The sequence below is a fragment of the Cyprinus carpio genome, chromosome A8 (genome assembly GCF_018340385.1).
Source record: "Cyprinus carpio isolate SPL01 chromosome A8, ASM1834038v1, whole genome shotgun sequence".
Lineage (NCBI taxonomy): Eukaryota > Metazoa > Chordata > Actinopteri > Cypriniformes > Cyprinidae > Cyprinus > Cyprinus carpio.
The window spans coordinates 21704230-21723785 of NC_056579.1; the positions used below are offsets into that span (position 1 = coordinate 21704230).

Sequence of the window (19556 nt, forward strand, 5' to 3'; positions counted from 1 at the left end):
TTGCAACACCTTCTAACCCGTGTTTATTTTCTACTTTTGGCCGAGAAAAATAGTTGTTTCTGACTTTGGCAGAAGTACGTTCTGTCTTCCCTCCAGCAGATTGGGTATGAGTAAGTTTTTCTCACAGCAGACCCCACGCCCTTCTTCACTCAGCATGCACATGCATCTTCAAATGAGTTCCATCTCTGCTTTGCTATCTTCTGTTTCCTGCTGCTACCGATTGTTGTCTTTTTCCTTTTTTCCATCTTATTTCCCCACATTGGAGTCAGTCTTTTCTTTTAAAAGTGGTTAAGAGCCCTTAAGCGATACACTCAGCACTGACTGCATGTCAGAAGAGTAACGCTCATATTCACTGGTCTATCGCCTACAACCTCTGCCCTGGAAACTGGGCCCTTCAACATTCCCAATGTATTGAACTTTTATGGGGCGAAGCATCAAGCCACAGCACTACTCCCACCGTCAGGCATTGTAACATGATGCTTCAAACAGTTTCGACTTTGACATTTTCTGCTGACCATTCAAAGCTTACCTATTGTTTACCGGTCATTTTGCGTAATGTGAACAGAGCTGGAACAAACTGAGACTGGAGACTGATTCCCTACATGTTGCTGCATTGAGTTTTTCTGTTGAGCACAGATGGCTAATCATAACTTTGAGAGAAAATACGTTTTAGGACTGCTTAAAATTCAGCTTAGCCATCATAGGAGTAAATAACCTTTTATTTAGAATTCAGAAACCTTTCTTGTTAGCGACACCGGTGGCCGTCACGTGAACTGCAGACAGCAACTTATTTATAAAGTTGATTTAAAACTATTACTAAACTATTGATTTGATCTCAGTGGATCTCGAGTTAAAAGCTTGCTATAGAGGAAGATTATTTAAATAACAACATCAATTTCAGTCTGTCCCTGATACAAAGCTATCATGTGACTCCAGACTTGCAATATAGCTCAAAAGTCACATGGACTGATTTCAAGGTGTTTTGTCGTCGTTTTTGTTTTTGAAGCTTAATATATGCATAACCTTGGTTTGTATGTTATGCATGACTACATGAGCCCCATTTACATAATGGATCCTTTTGTATTCTTGATAGTTTAATTTACTCCATATTTTGAATGTGTTTGCCCTCAGCTGATAATCAAAGCCATCAATAGCTGCTCAGTCAAACACGTTGTGGATATTCGCTCGTGCACAAACCTGCCAGTACGAAACACACCGCGAGTGCCTCTAGCTGTAATACAATCCGCAGATCTCAGAAATAGCAGATTGAAGCCTGATGCAAATATCCTTGCTCTCCGCTGACCCCTCTGTCAGATTCACCAAAGCCAAATGCTTTCTACAGCGCTCTCCTCTTCGCCTGAGCACCGTTTTCTCATACTCTACTGTATGGGCACTTGGCAAGCGGACGGTGCTCTATCCGTGGGCGACGAGAGATGTTAGCACAGCTGATTTTTCAGCTCTGCATTTTGCAGTGTGCTGGTGTGAATTACCACCCTGGGATGCTTGAATGGTTAAGACTCCCATGAATCACATAGCAAACCTGCAACAAACTCCCTGTTCTTCCAATTGAGAGGTTTTGTCACGGTAGCCAAGCAAATCATATTTGTGTTATATGAAGATAACTAAACCGTCATCTTCCCCTCTCGGTGGAGGGAGAGATGGATTGCCCCCAGGGTGGATGTGAATTGGCAGGGTAATGTTATGGTAATAAGTGCAGCTTGATTCTAGGCCTGCGCTGGGTGTTTTTAAGTAGTGTTTTAGCATCTTTAAGGCCTGTAGAGCTTTTAATGGTTAATATCTAGCAGCCATGGTGGGGAGGAATATCGATTTTTCAGGGTTCGCTGTATGCATTGTATGTATTTTTGGGTGTTATGTATTGTTGTGTATATGTATGTGTGTGTGGTTGATCTCTGGCCTCTGATTCACTCACACACTCTCTCTGGAGTGTTTTCCTCAGGCTGTTCTCTCATCATATAGATATATTTCCCCATCATTTCCACCATCTACTTTATCTTTACTGTATCTCTTTCTTTCTGTCCATTGCCTCTTTCAACTGAGAAGGAAATGGACGTTGATTTAAAGTTTCATCTGTGTTTGGTTATTGTGTTTTAATTTAATCCTGCTGCTTTTCAAATGCCTGAATAAAAATATAATATGCTTAAATGCCTGAATACGAGAATTCATTATAAAAAGAAAGAAGCAGCTACATCAATATAACATCAATATTTGTGTGTGTGTGTGTGTGTGTGTGTGTGTGTGTGTTCCTACCTAGGGGACAACAGTGTTCACACCAAGGATGATATCTATAAAGATAACGATAAAGATATCGTTCTAAAAAGCATTTTCAATTTTAAAGAATAGCAGAGTCCACAACACAGCTATAACGATAAAAGCACAGAGAAACAAAATCGTTGGAAATACTTTCAAAAAAAAATTTTTTCCAGATGAGGAGCAATTAAAAACATTGACCCCCAATCAGAATCAATCCTGCTATCACAAGCTTATGTTTGAGATGAAGTATAAGATTGCAGAAAACACAAATCAAGGTAAACATCACTGTATATCTGTATAGGAATGTATATCACTATTTATGTATTTTTATTTATTTATTGTTAGGTTTAGAATTCATTTACAACTTCAAATAACCCTAAGTTTAAAATAGTTTTTGTTAAAACTAGAAACTTTTATTAAGAAAGCAATTTAGGATTTGTTTATTTATTGTTTGTTTGTGAGGTTTAGAGTTAATTTATAGCTACAACTAACCCTGAGTTTACAGTCATTTGCATTAAGACTAGAAACATTTATTAAAATTATTTGGGTCACTTTTATTTATTTATTGAAGAGCTGCATTGGCAGGCATTTTGTGAAAACCATCACTCAGCATCCTTACATTTTAGTTTTAGTCAATAATTAGTTCGTTATCTATTTTTTGGATTAAAGATGTCATTTGAAAGAAGGTTAGCTCATCTTTAATGAATCGTTCTGTTCTGGGGTGGCGTTGTATTTGCTCTCGGTGACTGACTCTGCTCTCAATAGCGAGTGAGTTGTTGATTAGCTCCATAAGCTACGATCCTCTGATGGGCCTGTCAGCTTGTGTCGGCCTCCCTCTCCGTGTTCTGGTTTAACGTTCCCTGTTTGCTCTCTTCTTGCATTGTTTGCCAGGTTAGGTTAGCATTCTGTCAGCCAACCACATCCTGTTGACTTCTCAGATCTGCAATGTAAATGATGTTTTGCGAGTTTAAGGTTTTAATTGTGTGGCAACTTTTAAGACTTTGTTGGTTTGGGGCTTGAGGCGGCAATGCGACGTTCGTTTACACCCATTTAACTCGAACACCCCCCTTCTCTCCTCTTCCTCCTCCTCCTCTTCTCCTCTCCAGCCCTGACACCACATGGAGGAACAAGGGGAATATAAACTGTTATTGTTAAAAATGTTTGTTTGCAAAGAACTTTCATCTCGTACGGCGGCCCACCCTCTTCAGCGTTTTCAACCCCAGCCGGGGCTGCGCTTTCATGTGCCGTCCCTCGACGATTCCAGCCTTTTTCATTCACTGCGCAATTAATATTCACGTCTTTCTCGCTGCTTTCCTCACGCCAGGAGCACAATAAAGAAACAACGTCACTAACTTTTCTCCATACTCCTCATTTGAACGCCAAACACTTTTCGCATGGAAAGGGAGCGGCGACAGCTGTTGATCTTTTTAAATGTGGGGGTCATGTCAGATCCTGTTGCCAATTAGCTTCACTGAGCAGTTGCTATTTGTTTATTTTGATTGTTTTGTTGTGTTCGACCGTAATGATCAATGTAATTTATTTTGATGGTTGTCATTCAGCTGTGATATTAACTATTTATTTTTTCAGCTAATGTGTTTGTTTGTTTGTTTTTCTTTTCTGCCTATGCAGGTCAATCAGATTCAGAAGACCGTGATCGACCCTTTGAAAAAGTGAGTGCTCTTTTTGCTCTTTATTGAAACATTTTAAAGCAGGTTCTGTCGCTAAAACTAGTAAACTGGCTATTTAGACAAATTTAGGCTTTAGACTATTTAACAGACTAAAGGGATGCTCCACCAAATATACATACTCAAACAAGATGTACATGAATTTCTTTCAGATTAACATAAACTTTTTTTTTTTTTTTTGAAAAATCATCCATCTCTGTGAGTCCATATAATGCAAGTGAATGGAGGGCCACAATGTTGAAGCTCCAAAAATTCTGTCACAAAAAATAAAAAAAAGTCCCACCATGGTCAAAATAAAAGTTGCGCTTCTGACATTTATCGGCCAAACAGGAACACATTTCCATCATTACCAGTAATTGTAAAAAAATATATATATATATCCTAAATATCGGCAAATGCTATATATTGACTTTGCCGATAAATCGGTCAACCGCTAGATATACGCACAGACAAACTGCAGAAGTGCAGAGGACTGTTACTTCTTACATGAGCTTCACATAGCACTTAAGTTAAAGTGCACTTTAACTTCAGAAACCGTTAAAAATTTAAGTATTCTTATATGTAATATTCTGTTCTAATTTTTCAAATGCCAAATTATGCTCAATGAGGGGGAAAAAAGCAAAGACAGTTGACAGTAGCCACTGACATCCATAGTTTTTTTTTTTTTTTTTTTTTTTTTTTTTTTAAGTCAATGGCTACCATCAACTATTTAGTTACCAGCATTCTTCAAAATATCTTCTTTTGTGGTCAACACAAGAAAGAAGCTCATATAGGTTTGGAATGACTTGAGGGGTGTAAATGATGACAAGATTTTAGACATTTTTGGGTGAACTATCCCTTTAAGTCTCACACGTAAAGTAATTTGTGTCTTGTGTGAAATTGCTGAAATTGATGTAAAAGTCACCTGTGCTTTTATTTGGGTAAGTATGCTGCTAATGTAGGAAGTAGACAGTGCTGGAGCTCGGGATTTGGAGCAGAGCTGCTTTATCGGTCTCTTTCATTCCTTTGTTTTTTAATGGAAAAAAATTTGTGTTGAACTTCAAATATTTTCCAACTGAGGCTTCATCTTCCACTGGACATCTGTCCTGGAATTGTTTATGCCTTTTTGAATCACCATTCATTAACAGTCCATATATGTGTGATCTGAAGATAGTTATGAATGCTGGCTGGAATTGTGTTATTGTCTTTAAACACCTGGAATCTATCTGCGCGTCCTCGGAGGAAAAAATCTGTGCTATTCTATTTCAGTCGGAACTGATATGCTTATTGCATAACAGAATTACAGCCAGGCTGCTGCAATTAATGAATATGTGAAAGGTGTGTTAATGACACTTTCAGGTCGCCAGACTTCCTCTCAGCTGTGCGCATTAAAAGCGCAGAGCGTTATATGAGAACTGCTCTGATGGCTGCAGGTCTGTCCTGAATGAAAGACTGCGTCTGGAGGAAAGTTTATTTGGCTGTCCGCCCCTCCACTCCTCTCTCGCCCCCATGAGCACTATTCCATGCCTCCGTCCTCTCGTGGGACGGGCCGGAACAGGAAGCAGGCCTTATTGAGCGACTAGGAAGAGGAGTGGGTGTGGAGACACTCCTAACAAACGCCCCTGTTTGTGTGTGTGTGTGTGTGCGTTTCAGGATTCTTTGAGTGACTGCTTACTCCACTTTCTTTCCTGAAGGATGTGCTGATTCGTGTTCAGTTATATAAGAAATAATTATATTTGTTTTTTATTACTTTGGTCAGCTCTGGTGAAGCCGTATAGTGGTCGTGTGTGAAGAAAGACAGCGAGTCAGAGGAAGATGGATAGAAAGTATGTTCTGGTGGGGTGTGTGTTGCAGTCGTATATGTGTGTGTGTGTGTGTGTGTGTGTGTGTGTTTGGTGGCAGGATGGAATGGTTCTCATTTCCGCTGGCTGGTGGGTGTGTGGCGGACGTGTGTGTAGGCTCTTACTGTGGCCTCAAGCCCAGAAACACACACTCATGTACACACAAATACTACGAGCACAGTTGAGGCTTTAAACAGAAGAGTAAATGTTGCTCAGCATACACACACTTTTGCGCATACACATGCAAACCTACAGCTGACCACTGCTCTTCCGCAAACTAACAAATATGACTGCTTGAAAGCGACTGTAGATATTGAAAGATATTGAACACTGATTCTATTATAAAGGCCACTGATTTTTTTTTTATCATTTGTAACATTATAAATGTCAGCAAATCAGCATATTAGAATGATTTCTGAAGGATCATGTGGCACTGAAGACTGATAGCTTCATAGCTTCGCCATTACAATAATAAATAACATTAATTGTAATAATATTTCACAATATTACTGATTTTGCTGTGTTTATCAAATAAAAACTTGATCAAATAAATACAGCTTTGTGAGCTTTTTATTTTTTTTTTTTTAATAAAATTCAACAATAAAAAAAAAAAACAATCTTTTGTGTAATTTAAAAAATGTGTTATTTGAAGAATAATGCATCAAGGCAATATGTGTTGCACTGCCTTGAATTAAGAAAAAAAAAACAGGAACAGTATTGAATTAAAAAGGATAATGGGATAATGCCACTATATGTTTAAAAAAAAAAAAAAAAAATGTTAATGCTCCAAAAAATATTTTCTTCATGCAAAATATAATTTGTCAGTGAAAGTTGACCTGGGCATGTTTTTGTGAGCATCACCCACAGATGTTTTAGAGCTTTGACTCTTAAAGTTAGTGTGCATCCATATCAAGCATGCTGGAAATCTCATGTTTAGCTTTAAACAAAACCGCATTCTTTTAGCCTCGCCTCCAGTGGAATCCTTAAAACACACCGGCTTTGTTTTCTGCTGCGCCGCAACACATTTAATCAGCCATAAGCCAAGATACCATGAAAGACAAGATTCCATTAGTGCATGAATAGCTCTGCGTCTCTCGTTGTTCTCCCAGTGTTCATGGATGGAAAGTGTTTATAATGTGATCCTTCTGAAAAGCTGTTGAAACTCTAATGGCTTCAGACACATGTCGTATCTCTTAATGTGATAACTCATTTCTAAACCAGGTGAGTGCATGCCTTTGAGTGTGTGTTTTGTCTGCGCTAACAGAAGTCAGCAACCGTTTTGAATCGTGCGAGTAGCACTCCATTATATCTGCTGGGCGATATGCATTAGGGGGAGGTTGTTTTGAGTTGGTTCATTGAAGTTTTTGTTGATCAAGATGGAATGTTGTTTTTCTGATATGTGTCATGGCGAGATGTCTTACTAATAGTGATGATTGTCTTAGCAAACACCACTAACTATTGGTCATATGTAAAGCTTTATTTAAATCCCCAACAGTTAGTGTTCGGCTTTGGGTGCTTAACTCGTCCTGCAATGTGCTACAGTGAGATACCTCTTGAAGAGAGATGCTAGTCCTTTTAGAATACTTTAAGTGATCGGACTTAAAGGGATAATTCACCCAAATATTTAAATTGTCATCATTTACTTACCCTCATGCTCCAAACCTGCATGACTTACTGTACTTTCTTGTGTTGATCAAAAACAGTGGTATTTTGAAGAAGCTGTGTTAGAGCTGTTTTTCTGTATACATGGTCCCTATTGACTTTCATTGCACAGACAACAGCAGACACAAATGCAAAAGAACACAAAAAAAAAACACAAACCAAAGCAACTCAACAAAAAACAGAAGCAACCCAAAAAAAAACAACTAAAAAAAAACACAAAACAAAGCAAAAATACAAAAGAACACAAAACAAAACAAAACAAAAAAACACAAAAAAGTAACAGAAAACAAAAACACAAAAAAAGAAAAAAGACCGTACAACAAAACCAACAACACAAAAATACAAAAGAACACAAAACAAAACAAAACAAAAAAACACAAAAAAGTAACAGAAAACAAAAACACAAAAAAAGAAAAAAGACCGTACAACAAAACAACAAAACACAAAAAAGGAACAGAACACAAAACAGATCAAAACAACTCAACAAAAAACAATGCCCCAAACAAAACAAAAGAACACAAACTACACAATAAAAACAAAACAAAACAAAAAAGAACTATGCAAAAAATATTAAAGAACAACACATCACAAAAGCAAAAAACAAAACACTTTACAATGAGGTTCCATTAGTTAATGTTAATGTATTAATTAACATGAACAGACAATGAACAATACATTTATTATTACATGTATTTATTAATCTTTGTTAATGTTAGTTCATGAAAATACAGTTATTCATTGTTAGTTCATGCTAATTCACAACTAATGTTAACAAGCACAACTTTTGATTTTAATAATGCATTAGTAAATGTTGAAATTAAGATTAATAAATGCTGTAGAAGAATTGTTCATGATAACTAAAGTAGTTAACTAATGAACCTTATTGTACAGTGTTACCAACAAAACCAAAAAAAAGACACAACACACTAATAAAACAAACACACAAAAAAACAACCAAAAAAAGAACAGAAAAATAACACAATGCAAAAAAAAAACAACAACACACAAAACAAGAAAATGGAAACATTTTTCAAAATATCATCTTTTGTGTTTTGCAGAAGAAAGGTTTAAATTAATAATGACATAATATTCAATCAGTATTTTTGCCTGCACTATCCCTTTATGGTTTTCACCTTCCAGACAATAAAATGGGTGGAACAATCCCATAAACTTATGCAACCCAAGCCATAACTAGATACCAGAATGTATCGAGACTTGGGTGGGCTCTTGTGACTTGGGCCAGTATGTAACCACCCTAGTAAACACCCTGGCATTGTCAAATACAAGCAGAGAGATGCCATACGGTGTGTTTAGAGTCTCCTATCATGCTTAAAAGATACACAGGGCTGGTCAAACATGCGGACCAACTTCCATTTCTGATTTTTAGAAATAGAAAATCTATAATAAAGGCCTCGGTTCTCAGGCATGACAAAGCACCCAGCGTTACACCCCACAGTACAGTGAACTCTGTAAACTCTTGCACAGACATACTGTCACGCTGCCCCGCGGACAGGAGCACGGGTAGCTGCAGCGGTCATCCCGTCCAGACTCTGGTTTGGCTCACGGAGCTGCGTGTGTGTGTGCCGCTGTTGCAAACAGCCGACTGCGACTTCATCCAACTGTTATTTCTGTCATTCTCTGTCAAGCGGCTACCACACCCGCAGCCAGACTAGACGGGTGTTAAATTATACAGCCTACCAGCGAGGTGGAGTGTAAGTGTGTGTGTGCAGTCAAGCGGATGTTCATCGAAACATCAAGAGAGCTTTTAGACGGGACAGGCACATGATCTTGTGTTTGGGTTGTGCCGAGTCAGACGGGCCGTCCTCTAGTCCGTCTGAAGCGTCCGTCTAGATTACAGCGAGTGTTTTTAGATCGCTTACTTCCAAGAACAGCACCCGTAAACTGTCATTATAGACAGAGCAGGCACTAACCTGCACTGAACCTGCTCTCAGGGGACAAAAGATGCAAATTCCACCTGGAATATTCCTTGTAACATGATCAAGTTTTTATTTTACCAGTATAGTGTGGGTAGATGTAGATAAATAGATGATGCTTATGCGTATGTGAAGGGTCATTGCCCCAAAAATGAAAATTTGTTTTGCTTGCAGTCAAGATTTTCAGTGATTACTGACTTAGGTTTCAGTCATACAAATTATAATATAATGGCGTGTGATTTTAAGGAAATGTACACACGATAAAGCCATCTATTAAACAGTATTTTGTATTATTTTATCTTTACTGTTGTTTTATTTGATTATGTTTGACAGTGTTTTTTTTTTTTTTATATGCATCCTAAATAAACCACTCATGGTAGATTTGATCTTACGGTCCAATATAATGCATGCATTCAGCAAGCCAAATCCTTATTTTATTTTATGGATTTTTGGATAAATTTGTTTTACATGTTAGTTGAGTTTTGATGCTGTCACCACCTCTGGTTGGGTGTTTATAACCTTTTAATTTTCTTTTTTAAAGGGGAAGAGAAAATTGGAGTTTGTTGTGTTTTGCTACGAAAGTGGCCATAATATAATGAATATCTATTTTAGATATATTTTGTCATTTTAAGTTAGTATTACGTTTGTATGATGTATTATACAGTTGACACACTTGGCATTCGTGCCAAGAAGAGCGATAGAGGAGAGTCACTGGGCCAAGGTAGTGTTTTATAAATAGAGGGTGCGCGTGGGTTGTGGGGCTGGGTCCTGTGACGTTGTCACAGTGATATTGTGCCGCTCCCTTCTTTACTTCCTGTGGGAAACAATTTAGGGCTTGTCTTAACAGACCTCTGCATGGTGAAGCCTGCTCACTTTCTCTCTCTCTCTCTCTCTGTCTTTATTTTGTGCCGCTCTCTCTCTCTCTCTCTCTCTCTCTCTATTTCTCTCTCTCTCTCTCTCTGATTCTCTCCTCTTTTCTTGTAGTTTTCCTTCACTTTCACCTCTGTAGCTCATCACTTTCTTTACTAATTTGACCCAAAGGTGGAGAAAGTTTAAGGATCACCTCTCACAGGGTTTGAACTTGCAAAAAGCTGGTTACAGTTTGATCTTAATCCACTACATCTTAATGCAAACTTTCTGATGCCAAAGACCACAGAATACCATTATCCAGTTCCTGAAATGTAAATGGGCCAATATATATTTTTTTAAAGATTAATTTATATTGTCTGAGAAAATTTTATTTGTAATTTTTATAAAGACAAAATGTTTTTTACAAAATGAAATAACAGGCTTTTATATTTGTTACTTTACAGAAGCAAAATAAATAAAAATGTCTCTCTTTTTCTGTGCACTATCAATTTAAGTAATTCATATAATGGTTAAATATTGCTACTAAGCCACTTTACAGAGAATATTGCCATAAAATCTCCAGAAAGCAGCTGAAGACAATCTCTAATGTTATTCCTGGAATATTTTTTTTTTTTTTTTAATTTTTCTGGATTCTGATTTTTTTTCCCTTCCATTTAAATTTTCTCAACCCTACTCAACTCAACTAATCTTTGTTTCATTTTAGTAGTAGTAATAGTAGTAGTAGTAGAAGACTATGTACATTCTACTGAAAAATTGTGATCAAGTCAAACCGGACTTTTATTTTGATGGGTTGCCGTGAATACCTTTACGGTTCTGTGTATGTGATATGACAAATCAAATGGTCAGATGCTCATGAAGTGACTCTCAGAGCAGTTCTGGAGATGTTCTTCATGTGTTTGTCATGTCATGCACGCTTATGTATGTATGGAACGTTAGTAAATGAAACCGCGCGTCTGCGTCATTCATTAACAGAGACACGCAGAACATGCAGGATTCATATTTAAATAGACTTTTGTGGCTTAATATTTACAGATACTAGTCCATATCACGATTTGATTTAACTGTAATGACCTACTTTTGATTAATTCATTCAAAATTTGACAAATTCTGTGACATTCCGCGTTCTTTCCGGGGTTTTTTTCGCTGTGAATTCTGTTTTTATGACTGGATTCTGCAAATCCATTCGCGTTTTCTACATCTCAGAAATCATAGGGCCCTAATAATATTAATAACTTATTTCATCTTTTTAACTGCAAGTTCACATCATCAGTTATTAAATGGCTTTTATCATCAGTGCTCATTATCCTAATGAAAAAATGTTATCAGAAGCATAAATCATGTGTTCAGCCGTTCAGTTTACACTTGTGATCCAATAAAGTCTCTATAAACTCCAGCTGCTACATTCTTTCCTGAATATTGTTTCTCTCAGAAGTGCATTACATTAAATGCAAATGCTATTTTCTTCTATTTTATTGTCTAATCTAAATTTTTTCTTCCCCACATGGTGTTTTCAGAATTATTTTCTTGAAACATCTGGCTAATATGACCAATTATTTTATTTAAGTAGACTCAGTGGTTAACAACCTCAAAAGTCAGCAATTTGGTCTGCATTGTTGGTCGTTTCAGTTTATCTGCAGGCCACTTTACACATTGCATCTTCTTCTATTTCAGTAACATTTTTCATGTAGCTTGAAGATGCATAACGCACAGTCGACTGCAGAAGACCTACAGATGCACCGTATGGAGTTTCTTCACCTAAATTCCCCAAATAGTGCACATAAGAACATACATTTATAGCTCCTTGACCCTAAAACTGTCCTCCTACTTCAAGGCTCATAGCTTTTGCGAAGTAAGTCACTTTTTTCAGTAGTTACAAAGAACAAAACGGTGTGGGTCATGTGTTTGTACTATTCCTCAGTGCTCCCATGCGATGCAAAGTCGAAACGCAGTCAGGCCTCAAACCAAAGCGGCCGACTCTGTTGCTAAGTTACAGTTTAGAGTTCTCCTATTTTTAGTTTCCTGAGACCAGGCTTCTCACCCAGAGATTATATTTTCATTTGGAATAGAAACAATAAAAGAATCCAAATGAAATGCCTCCATGGCATTTGTGTAATTAAGTGATCCTGTTAAAATGGGCTAATGCTGCATGAACCTCCTCAACACATTATTAAACAATTGTCTGTCGTAGAACAAACGTTGTGGTTTGCTGTGTTTAACGCACTGTATTGATTTCCCTCTCCATATAGACTGTGGCGCACTATGTAGTTTTTCGCTCAAATTAAGTTTAAAACCTGAAGGAATGAATAGATCGTTTTAGAATGATGTGAACTTATAAGATGAAGACTCCGGTCATATCATTGGCCTAGAAAATGGAATATGGCTGGAACACTATTTTTGCCATTTCTTTTTGCCCATCGTCCGCCATTTGTTTACTCTAAAGTCATATTTAACCATGAGAAATTTAGCGAGAGTTCACAGTAGGGACACTGGTTGTTTGGGAGTGAAATCATTTTATGTTTTGTGTTCTGTTATGGTCACAACGCAGCACTCCACACACTATAGGAACAAAACTATTAAATCTAAGATTTTTTTTAATTTGTATTTTTATCGTTATGTTTAAAAAATCTGGTAGTGTGTGCCAGCCTTTAGATGTTTATGTTAATTTGAGTTGTGGGTATAATATAATCTTTCTTCATAACACAAACATAGCAAATTTGTGTAAATCTTTTGTAAATCAGTTGAATTTACAAATGGTTTTATGTACAGTTCACACTAATTTATTCTGCTTGTAGCATTTGTTGACTTGTCTTCTTAAAGGGACGGTTCATACAAAAATTAACATCCTGCCATCATTTTCTTACCCTCAAGTTGTTCCAAACCTGTATAAAATTCTTTGTTATGTGTAATGTTAAAGATGATATTTTGAAGAAAGTGTGTAACCAAACAGTTGTTGGTCCCTTTTTGAAGAATGTGTGTATAAAATAAGTTTTTTGTTAAAATTATGTAGTGGAAGTCAATGGGGACCAACAACTGTTTGGTTACCAACGTTCTTTAAAGTTTCTTCTTTAGTGTTCATCTTATGAAATTTAAGGGTGAGAAAATGATGACAGAATTTTCATTTTTGTGTGAACTGTCCCTTTAATGATTTGCCTTGTAATATATGTCTGTGTTATGTGCGTGTTGATCATTTTCTCTTCTGTCTGTGCTCTTCTGTGTACACAGGTACAGCAATGTCTTTCCCAGTCTGAACATGGCGGTAAAACGCAGGGAACAGGCTCTTCAAGATTATAAGAGACTTCAGTCTAAAGTGGAGAAATATGAAGAAAAAGAGAAGACGGGGCCCATCATGGTCAAACTCCATCAGGTACAACCAGTTCTTCTATTTAATTGAAAGGCAGGACTTCCTTTCCGACAGCGTTGCAATTTCAGCCATTCATTTTCAATGAGTGACTGATCGCCTACTAATACCAAAAATCCTTTAATGCAAGTTAGTTCACTCAGTGGTTGTGTTGGTAACACCCCAGGTAGCTGTTTTCTATGTATATAAAACAAATAGCTCATGTCTACATGAATAGGAAAAGAAAGAAATCAAATTGGTAAAGTTTATTTTACTATAATAAAAACAGTAAATTTAACCAAACCCTAACCTTTTAGTATGTACGTTAATTAATATTGCTCAGTATTGATTTGTGTAAACACTGTAACAAGGACCCATTAAAATAAAATGTGACCCTCAAATCATATTACAGATTTGTGATTTTCAGTCAAGCTTATGCACAATCTACAGTAAATAAACTCCATGTAAAAGATGATTTTCTTTTTTAACTCAAAGATGGGGCGTTCATTTCTTCTGCCGCTATAATGAGAGTTGCAAATATTTTACCTTGCAGTTCATTGCCTTCATCACACTATATTCTACATTAATAGGCCACATACAGTTGCTTATTTTCACAAGGTTTATTCTGACACATTATATATGGATAAATCTCACATCTTAAGGCTTGTGTGAATTTTCAGCACAAATGTTCATTGGGTCAAGGTTTTGAAACACTGCTTCTGTCTTAAAATATGCCGTGCGTACAAGAGCTATAGAATATAAAACCATACCTGCATATATGGCATATAATTGCTGACAAATTATAGTTTTGAAACACTGCATTGAGTTTACATATATAATATATATATATATATATATATATATTTATATATACATATATATGCATATAACATACATATATATATATATATATACACATACACATACACATACAGGTGCTGGACATATAATTAGAATATCATCAAAAAGTTGATTTATTTCACTAATTCCATTCGAAAAGTGAAACTGGTATATTATATTCATTCATTACACACAGACTGATATATTTCAAATGTTTATTTTACTTTTAATTTTGATGATTATAAATGTTTACATAGGAAAATCCCAAATTCAGTATCCCAGAAAATTAGAATTTTGTGAAAAGGTTCAATATTGAAGACACCTGGTGCCACACTCTAATCAGCTAATTAACTCAAAACACCTGCAAAGGCCTTTAAATGCTCTCTCAGTCTAGTTCTGTAGGCTACACAATCATGGGGAAACTGCTGACTTGACAGTTGTCCAAAAGACGACCATTGACACCTTGCACAAGGAGGGCAAGACACAAAAGGTCATTGCAAAAAGAGGCTGGCTGTTCACAGAGCTCTGTGTCCAAGCACATTAATAGAGAGGCGAAGGGAAGGAAAAGATGTGGTAGAGAAAAAAAGTGTACAAGCAATAGGGATAACCTCACCCTTGAGAGGATTGTGGAACAAAACCCATTCAAAAATGTGGGGGAGATTCACAAAGAGTGGACTGCAGCTGGAGTCAGTGCTTCAAGAACCACTACGCACAGACGTATGCAAGACATGGGTTTCAGCTGTCGCACTCCTTGTGTCAAGCCACTCTTGAACAACAGACAGCATCAGAAGCATCTCAGGACAAAAAGGACGGGACTGCTGCTGAGTGGTCCAAAGTTATGTTCTCTGATGAAAGTAAATTTGGCATTTCCTTTGGAAATCAGGGTCCCAGAGTCTGGAGGAAGAGAGGTGAGGCACACAATCCCACGTTTCTTGAGGTCCAGTGTAAAGTTTCCACAGTCAGTGATGGTTTGGGGTGCCATGTCATCCGCTGGGGTGGTCTTGTGTTTTCTGAGGGTCCAAGGTTCAACGCAAGCCGACCATGCTTTTAGAGCTGCTGACCAACTTTATGGAGATGCAGATTTCATTTTCCAACAGGACTTGGCACCTGCACACAGTGCCAAAGCTTCCAGTACCTGGTTTAAGGACCATGGTATCCCTGTTCTTAATTGGCCATTAAACTTGCCTGACCTTAACCCCATAGAAAATCTATGTGGTATTGTGAAGAGGAAGATGGTGATATGCCAGACCCAAGAATGCAGAAGAGCTGAAGGCCACTATCAGAGCAACCTGGGCTCTCATAACACCTGAGCAGTGCCACAGACTGATCGACTCCATCCCACGACGCATTCCTGCAGTAATTTCAGGCAAAAGTAGCACCAACTATGTATTGAGTGCCGTACATGCTCATACTTTTCATGTTCATACTTTTCAGTTGGCCAAGATTTCTAAAAAATTTTCTGAGATACTGAATTGGGATTTTCATTAGTTGTCAGTTATAATCATCAAAATTAAAATAAATAAATATTTGAAATATATCACTGTGTGTGTAATGAATGAATATAATATACAAGTTTCACTTTTTGAATGGAATTAGTGAAATAAATCAACTTTTTGATGATATTCTAATTATATGACCAGCACTTGTGTGTGTGTGTGTGTGTGTGTGTGTCCAGGGTGTATATATATATATATATATATATATATATATAATATATATATATATATATATATATATATATATATATATATATATATATATATATATATATTTTTTTTTTTTTTTTAATGTATTTATTTTTTTTAATTGAGAGACCGACATTATTTAAATAGTTCATTTGTTGCACATATCTTTTGTTATCAGACCTCATGAAATGTCCACATGAAATGACATTCAGAACTCTTTTTATTTCTGTGACATGATGCATTTCTGAGTGAAACAGGATATTGTGTGTTAAGAAAATGAATAGAGAAAATAAGCTCTGTGACCAACAAAATTGTATGATTCTTACATTTAGTTTTTCATGATCAATTTCACAAATGAACACAAACTATGAATTTTGAAGCCTAAATACAATCACCGGAAGTAAAAATCTAAATGTAGGTTATAAACGAAAAACACCAAAGTTGCATGACTTCAACATCATACTGTAAGTCGCCGACAGCTATTTCTATCTTTATTTAAAAAAAAAAAAGAAAAATAAAATAAAACATTTTCCCTGAAAGTTTGTTTGTAGCACAAATATAAACACACTGAGGCTGTGAAAGCTACTAGTGGGTAGATGAGTTTACCTGTTGAGTATGAACTTTAATGTCCTTGACAACCTTTGTAGTCCCATTTAACCACTTATTATTTTTTTCAAATAAATGCTTAAAAAAAAATCACAAGTGTATTTTACTGTTGTCTTTTGTCATAGAAAAAAATTAAGACGAAAACTAGTGCTGCGTCCAACTAAAGATTTTTCTAGTTGAGTAATAATCATTAATTTAAGTGATTCGTCGATTAGCGCGCTTCCATGTCATTTTAGCTTTAGCTTCCACACTCCACACAAACACTTGGAGATGCGTCTAATAGTGCACATTTATCTACATTTGGATTTCCTGCATGATGCACTGTAATTACTTCAACAACCAGCCTTTAACAATCTGTCCATCATGGACACATACCTTTTTTTTTTTTGTTTTTTCTTTTTTTTTCTGCTACTTCCCGACTAAGAAATTTTAGTCGACTACGCCTTTTCTAGTCAACTAACATTAAGTTGACTATTAAGGGGGGAGCCCTACCAAAAATCCATTCGAAAAGCTCATTTAATTTGGCATGATGGAATCGGAAGTGCTAAAAATGCTAATTTCTGGGTTTTGCCCTCTAAAAATACGTCATCCTTGCAGCACGGTGGGGTCAATTTTGATTTCATGTCAACTTCACCTAGGGCTCAGAAAGTCACAAAACCATCTAAACTGCGAAACACTTCACACAACACCGTTTTCATCTGGTCTTTATACATCTTACTGTAGTGGATGCTTGTTCTCGAGTGTGCTGGACCTTATGAATCATCTGGGTTTTTATCATTTGTCCACTCTCATACAGTTATTTTTAGCACGCAGCAACAAGTGAAGGAAGCTGCTCTGGATGGGTGCAGAAGTATTCAGAGCACATGTATACATGCGAGCGAACTCACCCACGCAAGAGAAACAGCCTCTCAACTCAGCTGCACTTTTTCAAGAGGCTGCGCTCAACACACTGCAGGATAATTGGGTTTCGCACACACACGCTCACTCGCGCACGGTAACACGATCCAGCGAACATGAGCAAACAATAATTGTTTGTTCTTTTTGTTGCACACTTCTGGGTCATTATGCATGTGTATGTTGAATGTGAAGGACTGTACATGTGCAAACAGATACAGATGGGTGCCTGGAAAACTTCTACATACATGTACAGCCCATCGCCCACACACACACACACACACACACTGAAGGACTCAGCAGGGCCGTAGAGGATAGGAGAACTGATAGTGTGTGCAATCACATTTACACATGGCCTGTGTCATATATAGAAAGCAGGTCATATCCTAGCAGAGGTCAGCACTTATAGGTTGCTTCCCCTCCCTTCCGCTGTGCTGATCAGTGATTGCATCATGAGCATTGCTCTTCCCCACCTCCACACCCTTCAAAATATACTGGCCTCACACAATTGTTTTGTTGTTATTCTAATGACGCACCATAACAGCATGCTTTAATAAATGGCAAGTCATTCTGGGGTAGGCAGTAGTCTTGGTTTTACTTATTGCTGCATTATTTGTGTGTTTTGTTTTTAGGCCAGGGAAGAACTGAAGCCCGTCAGAGAAGACTTTGAAGCCAAGAATAAGCAGTTATTGGACGAGATGCCCAAGTTCTACAACAGCCGCATCGACTACTTTCAGCCCAGCTTTGAGGCTCTGATACGAGCTCAGGTGAGCATCAAATATACACGGCTCAGATGCAAAAAAAAAAACTCAAACTAAAATACAGCATGTCAGTTATGTGGCCAATATCATGGATTTTCTGGGAACATAAATTTAAAAAAAAATTCTCACACACACAGTATATATATCAGCCAGAGAAGATGGTATCGTATTAAACTATATTTTTGTGTTTTCCTATTAGAAGTGCACTTACATTTTTTATTGACACAAGTAGAAAATAAATTGACAGTAGAAGCTCAAGAATGAAGTAGGAGAAATACAATAACAATGTCTCATTCTACAATATATGATGGTACAATATATGATGCTGATCAAGTGTACTGTGCAAATTACTTACATTGGGACAAAACTTTTTGACGTTTTTACACAAATATGTACAAAAATAAGGAAATACTACAAAATGCAGTGTTGTGGCTATAATAAAATAATTACGACTGGTACATTTTCTTAATTCACCTTCTATTAGCAGGCAAAAAGTAGGAGTTGAGCTCATTTGTCATAATTGTAAAATTGTTTAAAATATGACATCTTGTCTTCCTAAGGTTTTTTTTTTAAGCTACCATTTTATATATCCTAAATGCATACAATTAAAATATTTTCATGCTTTTTTAAGAGTTTGACAAAAGTACAAGTCTGTTTAAAAGACTCTTTAAAATGTAACGTTGTCATGATAAAATGTTTTATGATATTCATTTAACAAAAAAGATTTTTTAAAAATGTTTTTTTTTAATAGGAATCAAAAATCAAAATCAATAAAAATCAAGTTGAAGAAACATCCTCATACACATAGTAGAAAATTTTAAAGCTTACGCTCCCTCCACCCAGATCTAATGTGATTAACCCTGAGTAACACACACACACACACTCACAGAGAAACGTTCCTTTATGCTGCGCTCACACACTGTCTCACTCTATACACTTTCCCTCTATTTAATGTGATTAACCCCCACAATCCTGCCTGCTTATGTCCACAGCTCAGACTGAGTGTTATTTTAAGGAGAGTATGTGAGAGAGAGAGCTAAACACTAGAATCTAATGAGTGTAGTAATATGGATACTTTAGCAACGTTTAAGCAGTTTTTTGTTTTGTTTTGTTGAAGTCACTCCATTCCTGTCTTGATAATGAAGATCTTTCATGAAGATTGTGCCCCTCTCACTTCTCAGTACTGTAATG

At 36.8% G+C, this 19556-nt stretch overlaps 1 protein-coding gene across 1 annotated transcript in view; it reads left to right on the forward strand.

Moving 5' to 3' along the window:
* LOC109072874 (bridging integrator 3-like) overlaps window positions 1-19556 on the forward strand; it is a 51542-nt gene that overhangs the window by 24154 nt on the left and 7832 nt on the right. Inside the window, exons 6-8 of the mRNA XM_042762787.1 lie at window positions 3901-3941; window positions 13465-13606; window positions 18237-18371. Coding sequence (XP_042618721.1) covers window positions 3901-3941; window positions 13465-13606; window positions 18237-18371 — 318 coding nt within the window. The remainder of the gene's footprint in view (window positions 1-3900; window positions 3942-13464; window positions 13607-18236; window positions 18372-19556) is intronic.